This window comes from Genypterus blacodes, unplaced genomic scaffold (assembly GCF_046128005.1).
Source record: "Genypterus blacodes isolate CSIRO-AG114 ecotype Tasmania unplaced genomic scaffold, CSIRO-AGI_Gbla_v1 ptg000129l_1, whole genome shotgun sequence".
In the NCBI taxonomy this organism is placed as follows: Eukaryota; Metazoa; Chordata; class Actinopteri; order Ophidiiformes; family Ophidiidae; genus Genypterus; species Genypterus blacodes.
The window spans coordinates 357,819-377,949 of record NW_027466931.1 but is presented as its reverse complement, the minus strand read 5'-3'; the positions used below and the strand labels follow the sequence as shown (position 1 = coordinate 377,949).

At 40.6% G+C, this 20,131-nt stretch overlaps 2 protein-coding genes and 2 pseudogenes across 8 annotated transcripts; 3 read left to right on the top strand and 1 right to left on the bottom strand.

Annotated features, from left to right (window-relative positions):
- The first annotated feature begins 982 nt into the window (after window positions 1-982).
- Window positions 983-3,357, top strand: LOC143010699 (butyrophilin subfamily 1 member A1-like; annotated as a pseudogene).
- Window positions 3,358-3,481: 124 nt separating this feature from the next.
- Window positions 3,482-7,318, top strand: LOC143010593 (RING finger protein 175-like; annotated as a pseudogene).
- Window positions 7,319-8,543: 1,225 nt separating this feature from the next.
- LOC143010543 (L-amino-acid oxidase-like) lies at window positions 8,544-13,866 on the bottom strand. 2 transcript variants are annotated; one of them, XM_076162907.1, is made up of 8 exons: window positions 13,455-13,860; window positions 13,250-13,280; window positions 12,417-12,634; window positions 12,191-12,303; window positions 10,591-10,792; window positions 10,408-10,476; window positions 10,036-10,172; window positions 8,544-9,731 (listed from the first exon to the last, which is right to left on the bottom strand). In XM_076162907.1, exons 2-8 carry the CDS (start codon window positions 13,278-13,280, stop codon window positions 8,924-8,926), a joined length of 1,578 nt encoding a protein of 525 aa, XP_076019022.1. In that variant the 5' UTR covers window positions 13,455-13,860; the 3' UTR covers window positions 8,544-8,923. The 2 variants fall into 2 exon arrangements, with proteins under 2 accessions (XP_076019022.1, XP_076019021.1); XM_076162906.1 differs by lacking the exon at window positions 13,250-13,280 and having other exon boundaries at window positions 13,455-13,866.
- A 790-nt stretch (window positions 13,867-14,656) lies between these two features.
- Window positions 14,657-19,410, top strand: LOC143010691 (low affinity immunoglobulin gamma Fc region receptor III-A-like). 6 transcript variants are annotated; one of them, XM_076163179.1, is made up of 10 exons: window positions 14,657-14,730; window positions 15,217-15,261; window positions 15,532-15,774; window positions 15,848-16,090; window positions 16,202-16,351; window positions 16,574-16,642; window positions 17,617-17,682; window positions 18,487-18,528; window positions 18,768-18,867; window positions 19,141-19,410. In XM_076163179.1, the coding sequence occupies exons 1-9, from the start codon at window positions 14,700-14,702 to the stop codon at window positions 18,863-18,865; spliced, it is 987 nt and encodes a 328-aa protein (XP_076019294.1). In that variant the 5' UTR covers window positions 14,657-14,699; the 3' UTR covers window positions 18,866-18,867; window positions 19,141-19,410. The 6 variants fall into 6 exon arrangements, with proteins under 6 accessions (XP_076019294.1, XP_076019293.1, XP_076019289.1 ...); XM_076163178.1 differs by having other exon boundaries at window positions 16,181-16,351; window positions 16,577-16,642; window positions 17,626-17,682; XM_076163174.1 differs by having other exon boundaries at window positions 16,181-16,351; window positions 16,577-16,642.
- Window positions 19,411-20,131: the final 721 nt, after the last annotated feature.

Below are 20,131 nucleotides of genomic sequence, written 5' to 3'. Positions count from 1 at the left end.
AATATTACTATGCAGTTGGGAATGTTTGTGTCAACAAGCTCATAAAGTGTTTTTTAAAATAAAGACGTTTTAAACGTTTCAGTTGTATTTAGTTGCCTTAAATTACTAGGGTGCTTTTACATTTGTGAACAAAATTAGGCATCAAGTTCAAAGATAATATGATCACATAAAGATAATCAAAGATAATGTAAACATAGAAAACTGCAGATGCTTAAATGCAAAGTCATCTCATGTGATTCATATTCACCACCAGGAGGCTTACATTCAAAACTCATTCTAGTAATTCCTGAGATTGTTATGAGATATTTATCAAGTGTCTAAAATGGGTTAAAACCTGTAAAAAGGTGTTTTTCATTGTTTGATTTTTTTTTAAATTTAAAAATGCATAGAATACCAGTAATCCTGGCTCTGCTCATCTGAGATCGATTGCTGCCGTCAGACTCATCACACCTGTAGGAAATTTGAGTTATTTTCTCATTCTGGATTAAGATCGCGATGAGGAAATGCACGCATGGATTAGTTATCATAGATCATTGTCATGAGGAACTACGTAAAGTCCCAGTGAAGGTGCAGTTATCCAGATCCCACAGTAAATTTATTGTGCAGCAACAAGTTGAGCGCAAGCACATGTACAGCATGTAACATATAGAATGCTCTAGTTTTTACTGGGAGTTTTTACATGTGTATTTGCAGTGTTGTTGAACATTTTATAGTATGAACCTATACTCAATATGCAGGATACATTTATTTGTATTACAGAAAATGTACGTTTGAACTAAATTTTTATATGTGGGAATGTTTAATGAAGTGGAGGAAAACAGTTTATACAGTATATTATTGTTGAATTGTTCAATAGTAAACTCAGGGGTTGAACTCGAGCTGCACTCGCCATTTTATCATTTTATATTTTGTTGTTAGGGTTGAACTTGTATGGTTACTCATTAACAGGCTATGTACAGAATGTGTGTGTGTGTGTGTGTGTGTGTGTGTGAGAGAGAGCAGGAATGTGCAAAAAAGGTCAGTATGAACTCTTACTCTTTTCTACTACTATTGCTACTTGAATACTTCACACACTACGCATTTAATATGACAGTAGTCAGTACTTACTGTGTACAGTATATTTAAAATTGTGACTATAATTTTGTTTACGTATACATGTTTACGTATACATTTGTTTGCATTATTCAAAAAGGGGGCGGCAACATTGTATCTTTCAAACTTTTCTGAATCAAGTATTGAAGAAGGTAACCAGCGGCTAAAACATTTGTGCATAAATGTCCTTGATTCTTTAACAAACGCAAGTGAAAGTACAAGCAACTGATAAGAATGAGCTGCACACGTCATCACATGTCTGCAATATGCAGTCACATTAATGTTGCTTAGTAATGCAAGGATCCTTTTTTAAGTCTTCTCTTATTGGGTTATTACGATTAAACACACAAGTCCAACATGATATTGCTATTGATATTATTTCACTTCTTTTGCAGGTCCAGGATGTCTCAGGTGAAGGACAAACTCTCCTTTAAATCAGAGCTCTGCGTCTTCGTGTCTCTGGTTTTTGCTGCCATTCATCTGATCCAATGTGGTTGTGAAGGTAACACATCATTGACACACACACACAGCGGGAAAAGAGCCTACAATGATGATAATGATTCTTCCTCGCAGCTCAGCCTCAGGCGATTGGTCCGTCTCAGCCAGTGGTGGCAACGCTTGGGGACGCCACTGTCCTGCCATGTCACTTGGAACCCTCCAGCAATGCCGCCCCCGAGACCATTGAGTGGCTGCGACCTGACCTCAACACCAGATTTGTGTTTGTGTTTCGCAACGGCACAGAGCTGAAGAGTGAAAAGCATCCGTCGTACAGGGGACGAACATCGCTGAACGTTGATGGACTGAAGCTCAGAGACGTTTTGCTGAGACTAAGTGGAGTCCAGCTGTCTGATGAGGGGACGTACAGATGCTTCATTCCTACCTTGGGGATAGAAGCAAACATGGATCTTGTTGTTAGTAAGTAAAGTTGATCTGTTGAGAAAACATGACAGAAAAGCCTCTGTATGTTAGATCAATTAAGGATTGGGAAGCTGAATGCTGTAATGTTTATTTATCTTTGGATTCCTTGACATTCATCCATATATCTGTAGGCCTTGCCCATTTGTGCCAAATGAGATGTTCCACCTTTTTGAATTTTTGTTAACTGTATTATAATTGCTGGCAGTTCAGTGGGTTTGGTTCATTCTTTTAAAAGTGCTGTATCAGATGAATGGATCAGTCTGCCATACCCAAAATTGGTGGCCGTGTGACCCCACTACTTAAGCACAAAAGGCAACATCAATCGACCTAATGGTGCTGCTGTCAGTCAAATCAGTTAGATTTTTTTCATTAACTTGGAAAACATCAGTGAGGGTCTGGAGGTCCAGAACTGAGTAAGAGCTGCATGTTGACATATTATGGAGCATTATCAAACACTCTTGACTTGAATTGATGATTGTGTGGTGTGAGATCTTTATTCTTAAACCAGACACGTCTCCCCTCTCATCATCAGGTTCAGTCCCCTCTCCTCTCACAGTGGGCATCAACAGAGTCGGCGGTGAAGTGATGTTAGAGTCTGAGTGTGCAGGCTGGTATCCAGAGCCTGATGTGCTTTGGCGGGACGCTGAGGGAAACATCGTCTCTGCTGGACCTACAGAGACGCTCAGAGGTCCTGATGGTCTCTGTACTGTCAGCAGCTCAGTGACTGTGGCAACAAACACGCCAACACATTCACCTGTAAACTACAAGACAACAAAACCAACCAGACCAGAGAGACGCGGATACACATTCCAGGTACTCTAATGTATTTATGATCTGCTGGTTGATTATTTTCCATCAGCTGAGGTTTGATTTTCTATAAATGTTGCCGTGTTCTTTGTTTTATAGTTTCAGATGAGTTTCTCATGGCTTCATCTTGCTCTAGTGTTCCTGTCATCATTGGTGTGGCTGTTTGCCTGATTTCCATTGTTGCAGTTGCCTTCCTTGTTTTTGTGTGGAAACGGAGACAAACTAAACTCAGTGAGTAGACTGTTGAGTTATGAACTAAGTCAGTTTACTGCAAAAGATGAGTAAAAGTGTTTCATGTTTCTTTATACACACAGAATGCAAAGTTCAAGGGGGCGATGCTGAACACCAAGAGTTGGTTAAAGAAGACGGAGTCAAAGCTCTCCTTAGTGACATGGTGGCAAAGCAAATAAGATACCTTCACAGAGAGTTAGGGCAGCAAGAGGGAGAAGAGGCGAAGGTGCTACAGTGGGTCAATGATTTGAGTGTTGAAAAGCAATATCTGACCGACCAGATAGAGCCATTCAAAGCACTGATTCAGCAGGATGAAGAACAATTAGGTAAGATAAAGAAGAATCACATAGTCGAAAAGAAGCTAGAGTTGAGATATGAAAAGCATAAGCTTTTGCTCAAGAATACAGAAACAGTCCTGCGGTCAACAGAAAATATGCTGACAAGTCTGACAGAAAGGAAAGAAGAGGTGGAAAACCAAATGAAGCAATTAAACCAGGACCTGCAGGAGGCAGAAAGACAGAGAGAGGAGATTCAGATGGAGCTTCAGTCAGCAAGACAAACTCATCAAAACTAAGACGGCAGTAAGATGGCTAAATAACGGCTGATGCTTACATACTTTTTTATCAGCACTGAAACTTTTGCCTTTACCTTTCTTAGATTCAGCTCGGTTTGCTTTAAACTTGGTTGTTTCTGTAAGTGTTTCTTAAAATCTTGCTTTACTTGACTTAATTTTTGTATTCTTGTTGTTGATGCTTAGCAGAGAATCAGAAGGTTTTGAGATTCCCTGTCATCTGGAACATTACAGCTGACTTTTCAATCAACCAGCATGAATACAATGAATCAATAGTGTATATTGTATTTAAACTAACAATCGCATCAGAACCTGCCTTTACTTCTTTTATGGTATACAAATCTAATGAAATGTATCAGCAAACACCCCAAAAACACAGATATGTATGTACAACTACAAGTCTTAATGACTAAAAAACACAAATTGTAATTTATCACAAGTGAAGGTCTTCATTTTCTTGAATTGTGTTTTTAATGAGACATACCCACTAAACCGGCAGCCAATTATAGCAAATCAATAAAGAAAAAAACAAGGATAAAACTTTGGTCCGGATCTTTGTGAGTCTTTTTGTCATCCAAATTCTGCTTCTTGAGACATTCAGTCTTACCTAACTGATGGTATAATAGACGGCGGCATTCTCGTCTGTTAAACCGGAGTCGGAAGTTACAGGACGAAGTGGTGCTGCAGAGCTGGAGCCTCCTGGTTCTGCTGGATCATCTTAAAGATTGATTGGACGAGTCCCCAGGGCAGACCGCATGGACCCCGCTTGATTACCTCTCAATGGTTTTAGGCCCTCTTGAACATTCTTCTTCAAAGTTCTTTTGAACTTTTTGTGACGGTACTGGTAGACCCTCGGTCTGGTGCCGGAATTTGCCACCTGCTCTGGGTTGCGTCTCCGGGCTTCTTCCTCTTTGCTCGTCGCTACCTAGGGAAACCTAGTTACTTTCTTTTCTTCCGCTTAGTACTATGGTTAAATTCAGCGGGTTGTCTCGTCTGATCTGAGGTTGTAGTCAAAAGGGTTGGCAACGCCGTGGCCCCCTGACGGGAGGAAGGAAAACCTTACACTCCTACACCCCCCCAAGCTTAGTTCTTGTGTACACACACGCACACACACACACACACACACACACACACACACACACACACACACACACACTTGCATACACACAGTTCTGTGTAGTCATGTTTAGTTGAATGTTCATGTTGAATGTGAATAAATTCATCTACTTTGCAAGTAATTCTGGGACTCTGATTGTCTTTCATATCCTACTTTTTTGGCCAGTGTGGATGTGAAATTGATCTTGAATTGCTTCCATAAAGGTCTTAAAAAAGTCTTAAAGTCCTATACTTTTTGAAACCTGCAGAGACCCTGTCTATAATGTATCATGGTATGTAAATGTTTTGTACATACAACCTCATATTGCAGTAGGTTATCATTTCTGTAGTCATTTTAGAAACAATCAATAGACCAAATATTGAAATTTGCACATCTGTTTTTGGCTAACCCTGTGAAATATGAAGCAACTAATGTACAAAATGCATCGGTGCAGTGGAAAGGGAATATTGGTAATGCTTTTGAATTTCAGTCTTATCAATCAATCTCCCAAAAAATAAAATGTGAACTTTGCTATGTTTAACCTGTCAATGTCTTAAATGGTGTATGTAGTGAATGGTGGTCGGATGTATTTTGTGTGTCGTTCATCATATGTGAATGAATAGTACAGCCGTGTGTGTGTGTGTGTGTGTGTGTGTGTGTGTGTGTGTGTGTGCGCGCTCAGCTGGTCACTCTGGTCCAGATGTGGGTCGTCCCACTGTACTTCACCATCAAACTATACTGGTGGAGGTTTTTGTCATGTGGGGCATGTTCTCCGTCATCACCAGCTACATCATCTTCAGAGCCACTCGCAAGCCGCTGTCCTGCGCCACGCCCAGGCAAGGGGGAAGAGTTGAGGCACGCAGCAGGCAAAAAGGAGCAACTTTATTTTTGTCTCTCAATTCCATTTTGAAAATCGCACATTCAGTAAACAAGTGGCAAATCACTTGACAGCTGCACCGTCTCATACTAACCACTAGATGTCCACATTTACTGTAAACTACAATACAAACAAGAACCGAAAACCTTTTCACCTTTTACATAAAATAAGATTAATTAAAATGAGGTGGAAAAGACTAAAAACATTTTTGTCAGGATGGTGTACAAGTGGTTCTTGCTGATCTATAAGCTGAGTTATGCAGTGGGAGTCTTGGGCTACATGGCCATGAGGTTCACCATGTTTGGCTTCAACGTTTTCTTCAGGTGAGTCATGTGCTGTGTTGACTTTTGTTTTCCTATGTTTGTCATGAAGTTTCAAACTTGATCGCTTGAGGCGTGTCAGTTTTATTGAATTTTTGTGCGTTTCTGTTTATCGCGACATGAGACGCCAAGCAAGCGACATGAGACAATGAATCCACTTCTATGTTTAATGGCACTTCTGTACAAGAGTGAGCAGTGTGGAAACAGCAGGTGAGACTGAATAATATAACGTTTAATATAATGGAAGCACTAACAGCTCGCATTTGACTTTTGTAGACTTTAAAATAATTTGCATAGGGTATTGCACAAAACCACCAAGGGAAACCCGGCAAGTGAGACAGACTGGAGATGCAGAGGGTCTTTCCTTGTTCTCTTTTACTCTCAATCCTTTCTTTCCATCATTCTTTAGAGTCAAAGCGGAAGACTCCATGGCCATCAGGGTCATCATACTGTTTTATGGGCTGTATTATGGGCAGAGACTTTGCAGAGATCTGCTCTGACTACATGGCCTCCAATATCGGGGTAAAAGAGAATAGTACTCCGTCTCTCCAGCCAAAGCTGTTCTACAAACCCAACAACTTACCAAGACACTGAATGTTGTTTTCTTATCCAGTTGTCATATATAACGCATAATACATTATACATGTAATATTATACATTGTTGTTTGTTTGTGTTCAGTACTACAGCAAAGGTGGCATGCCCAGCAGGAGTCTGACTGACGACATCTGTGCAGTGTGCGGTCAGAGAATCCTGGTAGATGTAGAAGACGAAGGCTTCATAGAAGACACCTACCAGCTCTCCTGTGGACACATGTATCCTTGTGGTCCCACGTAGGACAGCAGAGTGCTCATCCATGTCCATTGTCAACTCAGCCACGCCGCTTTTTGTTCCCTCCATCTGTCCTTCATTGCCCCCTCTTTTTGTGCTCACTTTTCCTTCTTAAGACCCTATTGCGAAAGAAAACTAGATCAATGGCCATTATTGTGCCTTAACTTCCTCCTCCCCTAAGATTCCACGAGTTCTGCATCCGCGGTTGGTGCATTGTGGGTAAGAAGCAAACCTGTCCTTACTGCAATGAGAAGGTCGACTTAAAGAGGATGATGAACAACCCGTATCCTTTTACACAGAGACAATCTGATGAAGATGTTTTACTGTTGCAAAGTGTCTCCTGTCATCAGTCCTCTAACTGAGCATGCTCCTTAATTCCTTCCTGTCTGGCCAGTTGGGAGAAGACGCATGTTCTGTATGGACAACTGCTTGATTGGCTCAGATACCTCGTTGCTTGGCAACCTATCATCATTGGAATCGTTCATGGGATTAATTTCTCACTGGGCCTTGAATAGTGCCATGACGAACACTCCTTAAGTGCAGGAGTACAGCTTCAAGCCAAGTAACGTGCAAGAAATGACATTTTGGCTGCAAAATGTGCGTAGCATTATGAGGAATTGATTTGGGCTGCTCTTAACTCTTTTGCTTGTAACATTTACATATCTAGCATCCGCTTCAGAACAGTCTGAGGGGCTGAGGACTCTGATGTTGATCTGCTGCCATCTTGTATAGAGTAGTTTATTAGTAACGTAAAAAACAACATTTGACACATGAGTGAATATCATACGATCTATTTATTATTTTTTAAATACTTCTGATAAAGAAATGCTGACTTTTATACTGTCACACAAAACTTGCTTTCATTTGCACACTCCATGCATCACTCTGTGTGGAAAACCACTGTACTCATGAAATAATAAGAATTATAATTAGAAACAAAAAACACATAAATAATCTACATATTTGATGTCTTGGTTTTACAAACTGACAGTACTTTAGGATTAGCATACATGATTCTATTCATGTGACAGGAGATCTTATACAAACATTTTGTATGTATCCCTAAATGACTCCTAAAAATGGATAATTAGCATTTTTGTGTTACGTTTATTTCAGTTTGAAATTACAAAGTTGTTGTGTCTACCAGTGCCAAAACGAGATTTTCTCATCGTACAAGTTAACTCTTAAGTGCCATAGCACCACCTGCTCCTCTATATATCATACTTTAGATTTTAGAAGTACATTTGAATTTCAATCATTTGTACATGAATTATAATTTAAATGAGTAGTTGAGTGAAATGCGGTTACAGACGTGATTTCTTATGAGAAAAAGAACACAATTAAGTGATTATTACATACAGTACACTGTATGTAAGTAATGTTACTATTGATATGTTTCTTTGCTTTGTGGTTGTGTTGTGTCACAACTAGAAGGTACTGAGTTCTGGTCCTCTTCGTGTGAAAAATAATTTGAAACAGAAGTGATTAGGGAATATTTTATTAGAACAAGAAACATCAGGAATCATGTTGCTGCAGATTGAGTCAATGGGACTACAAACCCAGAAAGTCAACACCAAACATCTCCAGAATACTCAAACTTATATAAACCTAGTTTGGATTTGATTTTCCAGAAAATTGTAACAATTTGTAAAATTGGAATAGTGCTTTAATCTGCAAAAAATGCTTGCGTGAAAACATAAAAATGAAGCATCGCATCTGTGAATACAATACAGAATACATTTGGAAAGCTGTTTTGTACATGTTTACAGTTTGTGTTTAATTTTGCAGTGAAGTGCAGGAAGAAGTGCAGGTCTCGGCATCTGGAACCAAATCTCTCCTCAGGCTCACAGTGCTCAACTCAAATTACTGCACATCTCAATTTTGTATTTAATAAATGTGTCTAAAACCAAATCATGTTGTGGAAGAATGGATTGTAGTATTTGATTGGCAGCCTGATTGCAGCTGCCAGCACTAAGGAATGGAAAGAGAAACTGTGCTACCAGTGTGGCATACAAATTTGTGACATGAAGTATCAATGATCTAGTAATGAAGGACAACATTCAACAAGAGAAATCCCAGCAGGCTACAAGAGAACAAAGGGTGCCAGGTGGAACTGAAGCAAAACCAGAAACATAAAAAGTTGTTCCTGTGACCTTAAACTTCTGCCTGTAAGCAAACAACCTTATAACTCATCTCTTACATGAGCCTCAGTGGACTCGTGGTTCAGGTTTGCCTCTCTGTTGATGTTGGTTGCAGCTCTGATGGCAGATTTCATGGCTGTTTCGATCCACGCGTGAGGAAATGCGGTGTGTTCTCCCGCAAAGTGCACCCTCTTCTCACCTCTGAACAGCTCCTTAGCATATTCTAAGTGCTGGTAAGGTGTGAAGAGGGCGAAGGCGCCCAGGCTGTAAGGATCCAGGCTCCACTTCTTCACCACCACTCCTGTGCACAGATCCCTAACGTACTCACCATGGATCTGCACCAAATCTTTCAGAACTAGCTCTTTCAGATCTTCATCACTCGCACCTTGGAAGAGGCGGGAGTCATCAGACCAAGTGTACGAGGCGAGCAGGACGCCGATGTTTTTGTTATCTGGGAAACTGTGGCTGGGGTAGTAGATGTAACGAGATGGTCTGTCAGTGATGCTCTTCCCTCCTCTGATGCCGTCCTTCTCCCAGAACTTCTCGCTGAAGGTCAGGATGACTTTAGTGGAGCTGTCGTAGTGCACCGCTCTCAGGGCCTTCATCTTCTCTTGTGAAAGAGGTGGCTGGAAGTCCATGAAGAGGGCTGCTTTGGCTGTGGTTGTGACCAGGACGTGGTCTGCAGATAGATCAGTCAAAGAGGAATGACCCTCTGTCTGATAAGATACGATCACTCCCTTATCTGATTGACTGATGCTTTTGACCTTGGAGTTGAGGAGGATGGGGACATCGAGCACATCAAAGAAAGCTTTGGCTAGAAGGTCTGACCCACCTGTCACTTCATAGTACCTTTAAAGGGATAAGACATTAATTAATATTTTGACATAGAAATTGTGGTGTCCACTGGTTAGTGTGAATCCCATGATATCCGGAACAAAAATGGAAAGAAACCAAGTACATTTAAATTTAAATCCAATATACAACTCCAACAACATTCAAATTTTTCCATTGAATGTTGTATTTTTACTTTTTTGTTTTTGCATTGCTCTCTTCGGGTCTAACTGTTAATGCAAAAACATATCAAATCAAGTCTTCTTCTTCCATGTAGCATTAACAATTGTCGGTTTATGGATCTACAGTTGAGTTTTCTTACTTGGTATCGTCGCTGATGTCACTTTGGTGATAGATCATCTCGGTCAGCGCTGTGTACATCATGCTCTGTTCATTCAGCAGCTCTCCGATCATCGTCACTGCTTCTTCACTAAGACCACCTTCCCTCAATAGATATTCCTATTGAAACAGTTGGCCAGATGGTTCATACAGTGGAGGCTTCCACTGGAGGCCTTATACAAGTGGAGGCCTTCTATTTTCTGCTCACCATAGCTGTCCCTAATCACTGATTGCAATGATTTCCTCAGGGCCTCGTCCTCGGTCCTTTACAATTCCCTTCACTTATGTCTCTGTGCTAAGGACTTAATTATATTCACTGCTTGTTTATGACATGAGAAAATCGGTCATACTTTACCTTTAGTGAATAGTGGTCGAACTGTCTCAATGCAGCGCTGCAGCCATGCTCCACCACGAAATCTTGCACCTACGGCATAAAATAATTTATTTGATGTTGCAGCGCGTCCAGTCTCCTATACATTAAGTTGACTGAGACTTGGATTATGAACAAGCTGCATACCTGCCGTCCCTCTTTTCCTACCTTCTGCAGAGCATGATTCAGCAGCTGGTCCGCAGACTTGCCTCTTTCTCCTTTTGGTAGCTTGTATTGCAGTATGTCAGGGTTCGCTTGTACCTCGTGTGTTCTCTTATGCAGCCCGTGTATGAGGTAGAAAGTGTTGCCGTCATCCATGATGAACTCGTTCAGCTTGACATTAAGAGATTTAGTGAACGACAACACAATTCTGTAGAGAGAGCAGATGATGGCATTCATGATGTGTTACTGTTGTGTTTATTATCACTGTGTTTTTCTGCAATGGTCATTAAAAGGAGGTGGCAAAAGTGGAAAGTATCTAATTTCATTAACACACCTACGGTTTTAAGGTACTGTTACATTTGGACTTGAGTATTCTTTTTGTGCTTTTAACTACTTGAGTTTTTCCATATTTCTTCATTGGGCTGTAGAATTTCTCAAGGCTTTATTCATTTTGTTAGCTTGATTTTAGACTTTAGAGTAACCCTTGTGCAAACCTCAGTAACTTCAGTACATTAAACCAAGCTATGGTTGAGTTATATCGCCCTGATCACAAACATACAGCATACTGTCAAATTTAACATATATTTAGATTAATTATATTGATAGTAATCACTGGTGTCTGTGCATCTGTTGTCTGTGATGACTTCGACAGTTGTAATCTGATTTGGTTCATATTTAGTCTTTTGACATTGCTATGTTTTTTGCTATAATGTTGAGTGGCCGTCGCTCATTCTTCAAAAAGTGACTTTATCATTTTTACTGTCACCAGTTGTGGTGCACAATTGCGCTCACATCAACTGCAAAAAGGACATTTGCTGACCTGATGGTGGCGCTGTAACAACACAAGAAATGTTTTGAGCCGTCTACAGAAAACATGCAGAGCTTATGGCATTTGGCATAGCAACTCTCTAAGTAAGGGGTCTTCAACGTTTTTCAGGCCAAGGACCCCCAAACTGATGGAGAGATGGAGCGGGGACCAGCTACTATATATATTGCATAAAATTGTGTTTAATATCAAACTGGGCCCAGTGCCTTATAAAAACATAGATTTCCTCATCAATGTCTATTGACCTTTGAGGGATTTGAGACTAGTTTGGAAGTAGTAATAGTAATAGATAAAAGATAACATCTTCTGCCTCCATTCATCCGTTCACTACAATATGTTGGATTCATGTTATTGTGTATTTAAAGCAGTGGTCTCCTACCTTTTTGCCTCAGAGCTACTTTGACAAAATAAAAGTGTCAGAGAGCTCCTCATGTTTAACATTATAAGTAACATTTCCACCCAAACCAGCTGAATAAGCGTCTTCTGATATCCAACACTCACATTTTGTATCAAAATGCACTTCAATTCAGCAACATAGGCTTGTTCTTTTCTGTATACATTTTCAGTGTCAAGCTCACACTAATGAATTCACATCATATCAATCTCAAAGAAAACAAAACAAAGTTTGAACACCCCCCTGCAGTACCTCTGCGGACCCCCTGGGGGTCGCGAACCCCCTGTTGAAGACCCCTGCTCTAAGTTATAGCATTTCTAGTTATAAATGTAAATGTACCTCCTTAGAAATGTTTGACACATGAATTGGCAACAATTTTTACTTACTCATGAAAACTTGGGATTCTCATGGCTCCCATTTCAGCGTACCAGCCCTCTTTTTCATTCCTGTACGTCTCTACTCGTCCTCCCACTCGACCGCTGGCCTCTAACAAAGTCACCTGTTCAAGCACAACAAAACAAATGGCACTCATGCTCCTAAAGAATCTTAATAGAAGAAAGAATTCATAGTAATCATTAACTCTTTTGTGATGTGAGTTAGTCTTTGTTGTACCCTGTGTCCTGCGTCGTGCAGTAATTTGGCTGCTGTCAGTCCGGCCATCCCCGCCCCGACGATAGCGACATGATGCGACACGTTGATGTGAGGAAGGCCGTTCTTCACAGTGTGCAGCAGCTCATTGTAGTCTTTGTCCTCCAGACATTCAGCCAGATGTTTCTTCAGGGCAGAAGCAGGATGGTGCTGGAACATCTTAAGCAGCAGAATAGTGACGCCTAGTGGAGGAAACACACACACACACACACACACACACACACACACACACAATAGATGATCCTTGGTGGTTTTGTTTTTCATTCTCTAATTCAGTTCTTTTGTGAAGCTGTCACATGTCCTCCTGGAAAGTCTGATCAAACCTGACCCCTTTATTTCATCATATAGTGATGAAACCAAAAGCAGAACTATGTAGAGTGTATGCTCATAATGTGAGTCATGACCGCAGACGGGGAAACGATAGATGAGGGGACAGCGAAGAGACCGACTACAGCAATGTAGAGTCTGTGATCTGCAGTTTAAAAAAGGCAAATCAGCAAAAACTGAAGCATTTAAAACAATTTAGATGATCAGATCATTATCATAAAACCCAGAAACAAACTTCTCTAATCCACCGATGTGTTTCTGCAGCTTCTGTATGTTTAAATTGGTTTGAATCTTGAAATTGAATTCCAGTTAAATTAACTTGTTTTCACTCAAATATTTGTATGAACGCTGTAAATTGATGCAAGAACTGATTAATGGACAGAAAGGCGACTTTATTTCAGCTGAAGAGAATCTGATAGTCCATTGACTTCATGGAGCTTATAACAACAATATCAGGGCAAAACACTCACCGAATATCCATTTCAGCACATGTGGATCCATCTCAGGAAAAAAGAGCCGATATATATCAAACATTTTCCTAATTAGTGTTTTCAAGTATTTGCTGCCACATTAACCTCAAATTCAAATTACCTGAGTTGAAGTTGAATCAGTGTTTTTGAAATGTGAACACATATTTCTTAAATTGCATCAGATAGTAAATGTTTGCGTTCTTACCTTGTGTGGAGCCTCTGGGGCAGATTGTGCTGCTGAGATTTCCCTTGACGTTCACTCCTCCAAGCAGAGAAGCTGAGGAGGTCCAGGGATTATAAACTATATTTTGATTGCGCAACATCAACTGGCAATGATAAGAACCGGATTCTTTCATTCAGGTAATGACGTGTCTGTCAATGATCCATCATGTGGTTTTAGAGTCGTAATCTTCTCACGCAATCAAAAACACACTTGCTGGTTGATTACTAGCTGGTTGCTGAAAAAAGTTAAGATATCAAAAAGCTCCCCGTCGTGAATTGTTTGTGAACTTCCCTCTTACATTCTGTCCACCTCTATGACATCACAAGTTTCAAGCTGCCCTGCTATCATGTGACTAAAAGAATGAAGCAAAAACAATGAATTTGTGAAGAAAGAACTGTGTGCGTGTTCGTGAGTGCCTGTTTTCATGTGTTGCACTAATTGTGAAAGATGTGACAAGATAACACATGCATCCTCTCTAGACACATTTTATCATCTTCACCATCTTCAGCAATCTGAGCAAACCAGTCCTGCCAACAACAAAGGCTCCATGGGCATGTCCCCTCCTGGTAGTTTCCTGGTTTTAATTAAACAGTTTGCCACCTTCTCTGCGACATACAGTACATTCCTACACAAATTCGTTTCACACTGCAGTAGCCTGACCAGTGCTTCCCATTCGCCGAGATGTCATCAGCAAAGATGAATCCACAGTCATCGTGACATTTACGTAAGCCAGACTGTGTCTATACAAGATACATTATAGATCTCATAGAGCTACGAGCTCTACAGCTCTAAATCTAGTCTCTCTTTGGCGAGTGTCCATTTCTTTGTCCAAACATGCCTGTAAACATGCATGACCTCGTCACCACGCTCACTGTGATTGGCTGCGGCCTGATAACAGTAATGAATTTGCTGTGTGCTGATCAAAACCACTGTGCGATGTATGAATTAGGGGTGTTCATGACTGATCAATAGTAGATTTGTCACTGATATGAATTTAATTGATTAAGAAAATATTGGTGGATAAAAGTAGGATTTTATCATATATAATTTAAAACAGTCAGGCCTTAGCCCCGCCCTCTGAGGTTTACTTCAACCAATCAGATCATCCCTGCTGCTGTCTTGAAGCAAGGTCAAACCCGCCCCTGCATCACACCCAGAAATAACGGGACAGGAAGACAAAGCTCACTCAACATCTGTTAGTCTGATGTTCATTCAGCAGGAAACAGCATGATGGTCACAGCACTCTGCTTCACACTGAGTGAGTATGGGGCTTCCAAAACTGATAAAGAATTTGTGTGAACTTAGCACAGCTCATTAATGGACTAACTTACTGAGGCTGATTAGGGAAGATGAAGCACATGATCGCTTCTCAGCAAGTCTGTTTTTATTGACCTCTCGCTCTCATTTGCATACTTCTGTCTGTACCCTTATATTTATATTTCTGTCTGTTTTATTCATTTTACTCCAATCATGCTGAAGTGAACTGTATTGAAGTTTGGGGGATGACACAGGGACAGACCTGTTACACTTTAGAGCTCATCTGTATCCACTGGCAGCTTCAAAACCTTTCTTTAAAATTGGTAGTTGGGGTCAGTTTTCCATAGTTCTGGTCATTTCCCCTGAAGTAAAAACTGAATCTGGCACGAATTCATTCCTTTTGTAGTTGACAGCAGGAAAATGAACAAGCTAAGCACAAATTCAAAGTGTTTATGTCTGACACGATGCTTTCTTTGTCTTTCCACAGCACTGAATGTTTGGTTGCTGTCGGCTTCTAAAGCTCAGGATGGCGGTAACTAACACACACACAAATACCTTTACAGTTTGTGTAAACTAGTTTTCGCATTCATCTATAAAACATACAGCTCATTTTATTTCTTGTCATTTCGAAGTTTCGAAAGTTGCACGATTACTAACATAATCCATTCCAGTCAGGCCAAGATGGGTTCAGGTTAACGTATCCATCCTGTCAAAGACCTTTATCAGGCTAAGCTTAGTCTCTTTGCAAGTACCAAGTACTCTTTGCACTGAAGCTTGCTTTGGAATCTCGTCTCCGATGTAGCTTTGGGTCTCATCGTTCCATCCAGACTGCAGGTCTTCGAGTTTGAGTCGGTCTTTCTAGACTGTGAGAGCTTGGATGGATGGGCTGAGTGGAGAGTGTGCTGGAGGACCAGGGAGGGAATCAACACCTGCAGCCACAACTCTGGGAGACACAACATTAGTACTGGCTTCACCTTTGACAGCGGGGAGTACTGGTGTGAGGGAGGAGGGAGAAGGAGCAACACGGTCAACATCACCGTCACAGGTGCAGTTCAGATATGGAACTTATAGATTATAGTAGTTTGTAGTAATTATTCATATACAAACACTTTTTTCAGATGGTTCTGTGATCCTGGAGAGTCCTGTCCGTCCTTTGATGGAGGGAGATGCCGTGACTCTGCGCTGTAGGAACTCTGCTCCTTCCCACCTGCCGGCTGATTTCTATAAAGATGGCTGTTTCTTTCAGCAAAGTTCTACAGCACAGATCACCATCTCTGCTGTTTCCAAGTCTGATGAAGGACTCTACAGATGCAACATATCTGGATCTGGACAATCAGCAGAGAGCCTGATGATGGTCACGGGTAAGACCTCAGACATTATTATTAGACATCATCAATAATTTGAATGGCATGGCCTCTGTCTGAAGTTTTATGTATCTTGTCATTTTACAGAACGCTCTTTCCGTTATCCAGAATGTCACAAAGAGACTCATCCCTCCTCCCATAATGCACCATGGATAGCTGTCACGTCTCTGTTGGTGGCTCTGCTGTTGGCAGTGGGACTGTTTTACATTTACAAAAACTTCTCACCAGCGTCTCTGCTGCAAAGTGCTCGAGGCCTAGGTGACTTCAATTTCTGCCTTGGATTGTTTCTTTCCGGGGTGGTGGGAACACTGGTCTGTCGTTACTTGAGAAGATGTTGTTGTCCTTGAGGTTGAGGAACTTCTTGGAGGTTCTTAGGGTCTTGTGTCTTCTAGTTGTGGATGTTTTTTTATTCGATGTATTGTTTTGGAGCAATCTTCTTTAAACAATTTGATGCTATTATTTGTCCCTTCTGCACTTTAGCAGCACTCTGCTTTTCCTATATGGGACCAACATCAACGTCTTCAGATCAACCACGTGAGCATCAGCCAGGTGAGGATTTATCTACATCAGAATCAGAATCAGAAAAGCTTTATTGCCAAGTAGGTTTTCACTTACAATGAATTTGTTTTGGTAGTTGGTGCAATCAACATATTAAGAGCAAAAAGGAATGAATCGAAAACTACAACATACAACGTTATTGACAGAAAGTATAAATACAATTAACAATTGTACAGATGAATGGGTCTATGGAGAGTTTATGGGGATTGGAGTATGGAGTATGTACACTATAGCTTTGGGTGTATATAAATGGAGTGCGTATCAAAATGTGCAAGATATAAAGTGTAATCTGTGCAAGTTACAAGTACAGATGTGCAAGATCAATATTGATCTGATTGATCAGTCAGTGGGTGACGAGGGACTTGTTGATGAGGCCCACTGCAGAGGGGAAGAAGCTGTTTTGGTGGGGTGAGGTTTTTGTCCTGATGGACCTCAATATCAGCAATCAATCAAAGGAAAGTTGATTTTCAGGCAACTGGACTTGGTAGTAAAAACCTGATGTTCAGCCTCTCATCCAAGGGGCTCCTTCAGTTCTGAATAACTTACTAGCAACTAAGTCCAGTTGCCTGAGAATCAACTTCAATCAACTACCATGAACTGGATGACTAAGACTCTTGACAAATGACCAATAATATGCCACAAAGGTTGACTGGTAAGTTCTGAGCCTGAAACAGCTGTAATGTCATAGCGGCAGATGAACATGACGGACTATGAACTTGCTCCACTTGATTTGACTTTCACCTCTTGTCACACTTGAAAAAGGCTTTAGCTGAAAACTGTTTGGCCTCGGGTGATGGCTTCATATCAGCTGTGGAGGAAAATTCAGATAGCAACAGTGCATAGCTTGCTGGAAGTCAGGGGTGTTTCAGTTCATTTTGTCCCAGTTTTGTAACATATGCTGTATATTCTGTAAACCTACTTGTTTGTCAACATACATTATTTCTGTATTTTCTATAATGTTTGAGTGCCTGTAGAGGCTGGCTTCGCTGAGCTGACGTACGCCACTGTCAACAAACAAAGGAAGACAAAAGGTATTTTAACCTCCATGGGGTAAAACACTTGTGTGTGCAATATATTTACTTAACCATGTAGCTATTAAAAATAAATGTCTCCGCCTCAAAGGGCACCGCTTTGCGGATTTATTCTTGAAACCCGCAGTCGAGACGTTTCTTAAACGTCATGTGTAGAAAAAGAAATGAAGTGAAAACCACAACTACTCGTCGTGTCTGTATCAGTATCTGTCACAGTATCTGTGATATGTATTTAGACTATGACGATCATTCAGCTCCTCTTCGAGCTTCTCAAACCACACCAGCAAACCACGTACAGAAAGAGGAAGAGTGTTTTTTCCGTTTGTCAGTGTAGAAGCTACAAATGATACAAAGAGAATTCAGGTGAAATAATAAATTAAGAAGTAGGTATGAAATAACAAAATGATTACAAAATGCAATGGCTGCATTCCATACTGGGGAGTGATAACAAAACATTCACTATGACAGGATCGAGATTTTGGAGATGAGAGGAAGAAGCCACAATACATACATACAGTATACTGCAGGAGAGGCACATTTCTCCTCCTTTCTGGGTTTGTTTGGGTTGAAGAAGCAGGCCAAAGCTAACAAAATATCCTTGCATTATCAAGCCAAAATATAATTGTTGGTATCAAATCATGGTTGAAAAAATAAACAAATCGTAGATGATCTTAATCCATGTCCAACAGCACAAAATGATTCAAGCCACAGAATGGCTACAATGATCTCGTCCTTCATGATTGATGTTAACATCATGATTACCAATGTCACACATTAATTTGAGTTTATGTCTTCCACTCTCAGAGGACGATGGAACGAAACAGCTTTACTACACCCTGAGCCCAGGTGAGACTGGAGTTGGAGTTGGCTGCCAAAGTTCAGTGGGCGTGGCTCATTCTTCAAAAAGTGCCATATGTCATGAATGAATTTGTCGATTGTCACCAAATTTTGGGTATGATTGCACTCACTTCTTCTGCTAAAAAGAGACACAGGTCGACTTGATAGTTGTGCTGTAACAACAACAACAATAGCAAAATCTCTAAACTTGTCACGTGGTTGTGGTGCCACCCTGGGTGCTTTGCCAGTTGCAGGAGTTTCCATCTGCTCAGGGAGAGCAGTGGCCACTTCAGGTACTGCACCACGATTGACAGTTGATGAGGCTTTGTATTCTGCAATCCGGTGAAGGTAAGACTGAGGTCATACATATTCGTTTATTACAACTCTATTGGGCTTCTGTAATGCCAAACTGAATGAAATACAACAAAGAAGCAAGAAAATCTGGAAAACAAGAACCTCTAAATTTAAGCCCAGTAATCTGTTTTATTTTTATTTTATTCTGGAAATGACTGCATTGTACCTGAACCACTGATCTACTAAAACACTTCTTATAACAGTATGTCATTCATATGTGTAATTTTGTATTATTATATTGTATTTTCTTCTTATATCTTCTTACAGGTCACTCGGTTACAGACAGACGACTTCAGGAAAGACGAACAACTCTGCTTAATAAACTTTTTTTTCATCATTGGTTGTGTTTCAGCACGTATGTCGGTTATTTTGGAACAGGTGAAGCACATTGTGGTTAATGTGTTAGAACATATTCTCACTGAGCCCACAGAGACAAATCCACGGCGCTAAGGTCAACATAAGGTCTCCCCATTAATGATGTAAATCACCTAGAAAATATTACTATGCAGTTGGGAATGTTTGTGTCAACAAGCTCATAAAGTGTTTTTTAAAATAAAGACGTTTTAAACGTTTCAGTTGTATTTAGTTGCCTTAAATTACTAGGGTGCTTTTACATTTGTGAACAAAATTAGGCATCAAGTTCAAAGATAATATGATCACATAAAGATAATCAAAGATAATGTAAACATAGAAAACTGCAGATGCTAAAATGCAAAGTCATCTCACGTGATTCATATTCACCACCAGGAGGCTTACATTCAAAACTCATTCTAGTAATTCCTGAGATTGTTATGAGATATTTATCAAGTGTCTAAAATGGGTTAAAACCTGTAAAAAGGTGTTTTTCATTGTTTGATTTTTTTTAAAATTTTAAAATGCATAGAATACCAGTAATCCTGGCTCTGCTCATCTGAGATCGATTGCTGCCGTCAGACTCATCACTGTCAGGAGCCGATCGTGATCGCTATGTTTGTTATGCGTTTTTTGCTCTCCTCTGTTTTCCTCTCTGTGTTCCCCCTACCTGTGCTGTCATTCCTGAAGGGGCGTGGTTACCGGATTCCAGTTGCCATCATCTTCTCCACACACCTGCAGCTCATCAGCCATTTACGACTGGTCAGCTGGAGGCATTTAAACCCCGGCTCATCCCACCAGTCTTCGCCAGACAGTTCCGTATTCTTCGTTGCTCTGTACGAGACGCATGGAGGTGGAGTATTGTGGCCCGTACCTTTTCTGCCTCGTCAGTTTTTTGTAATTGTTC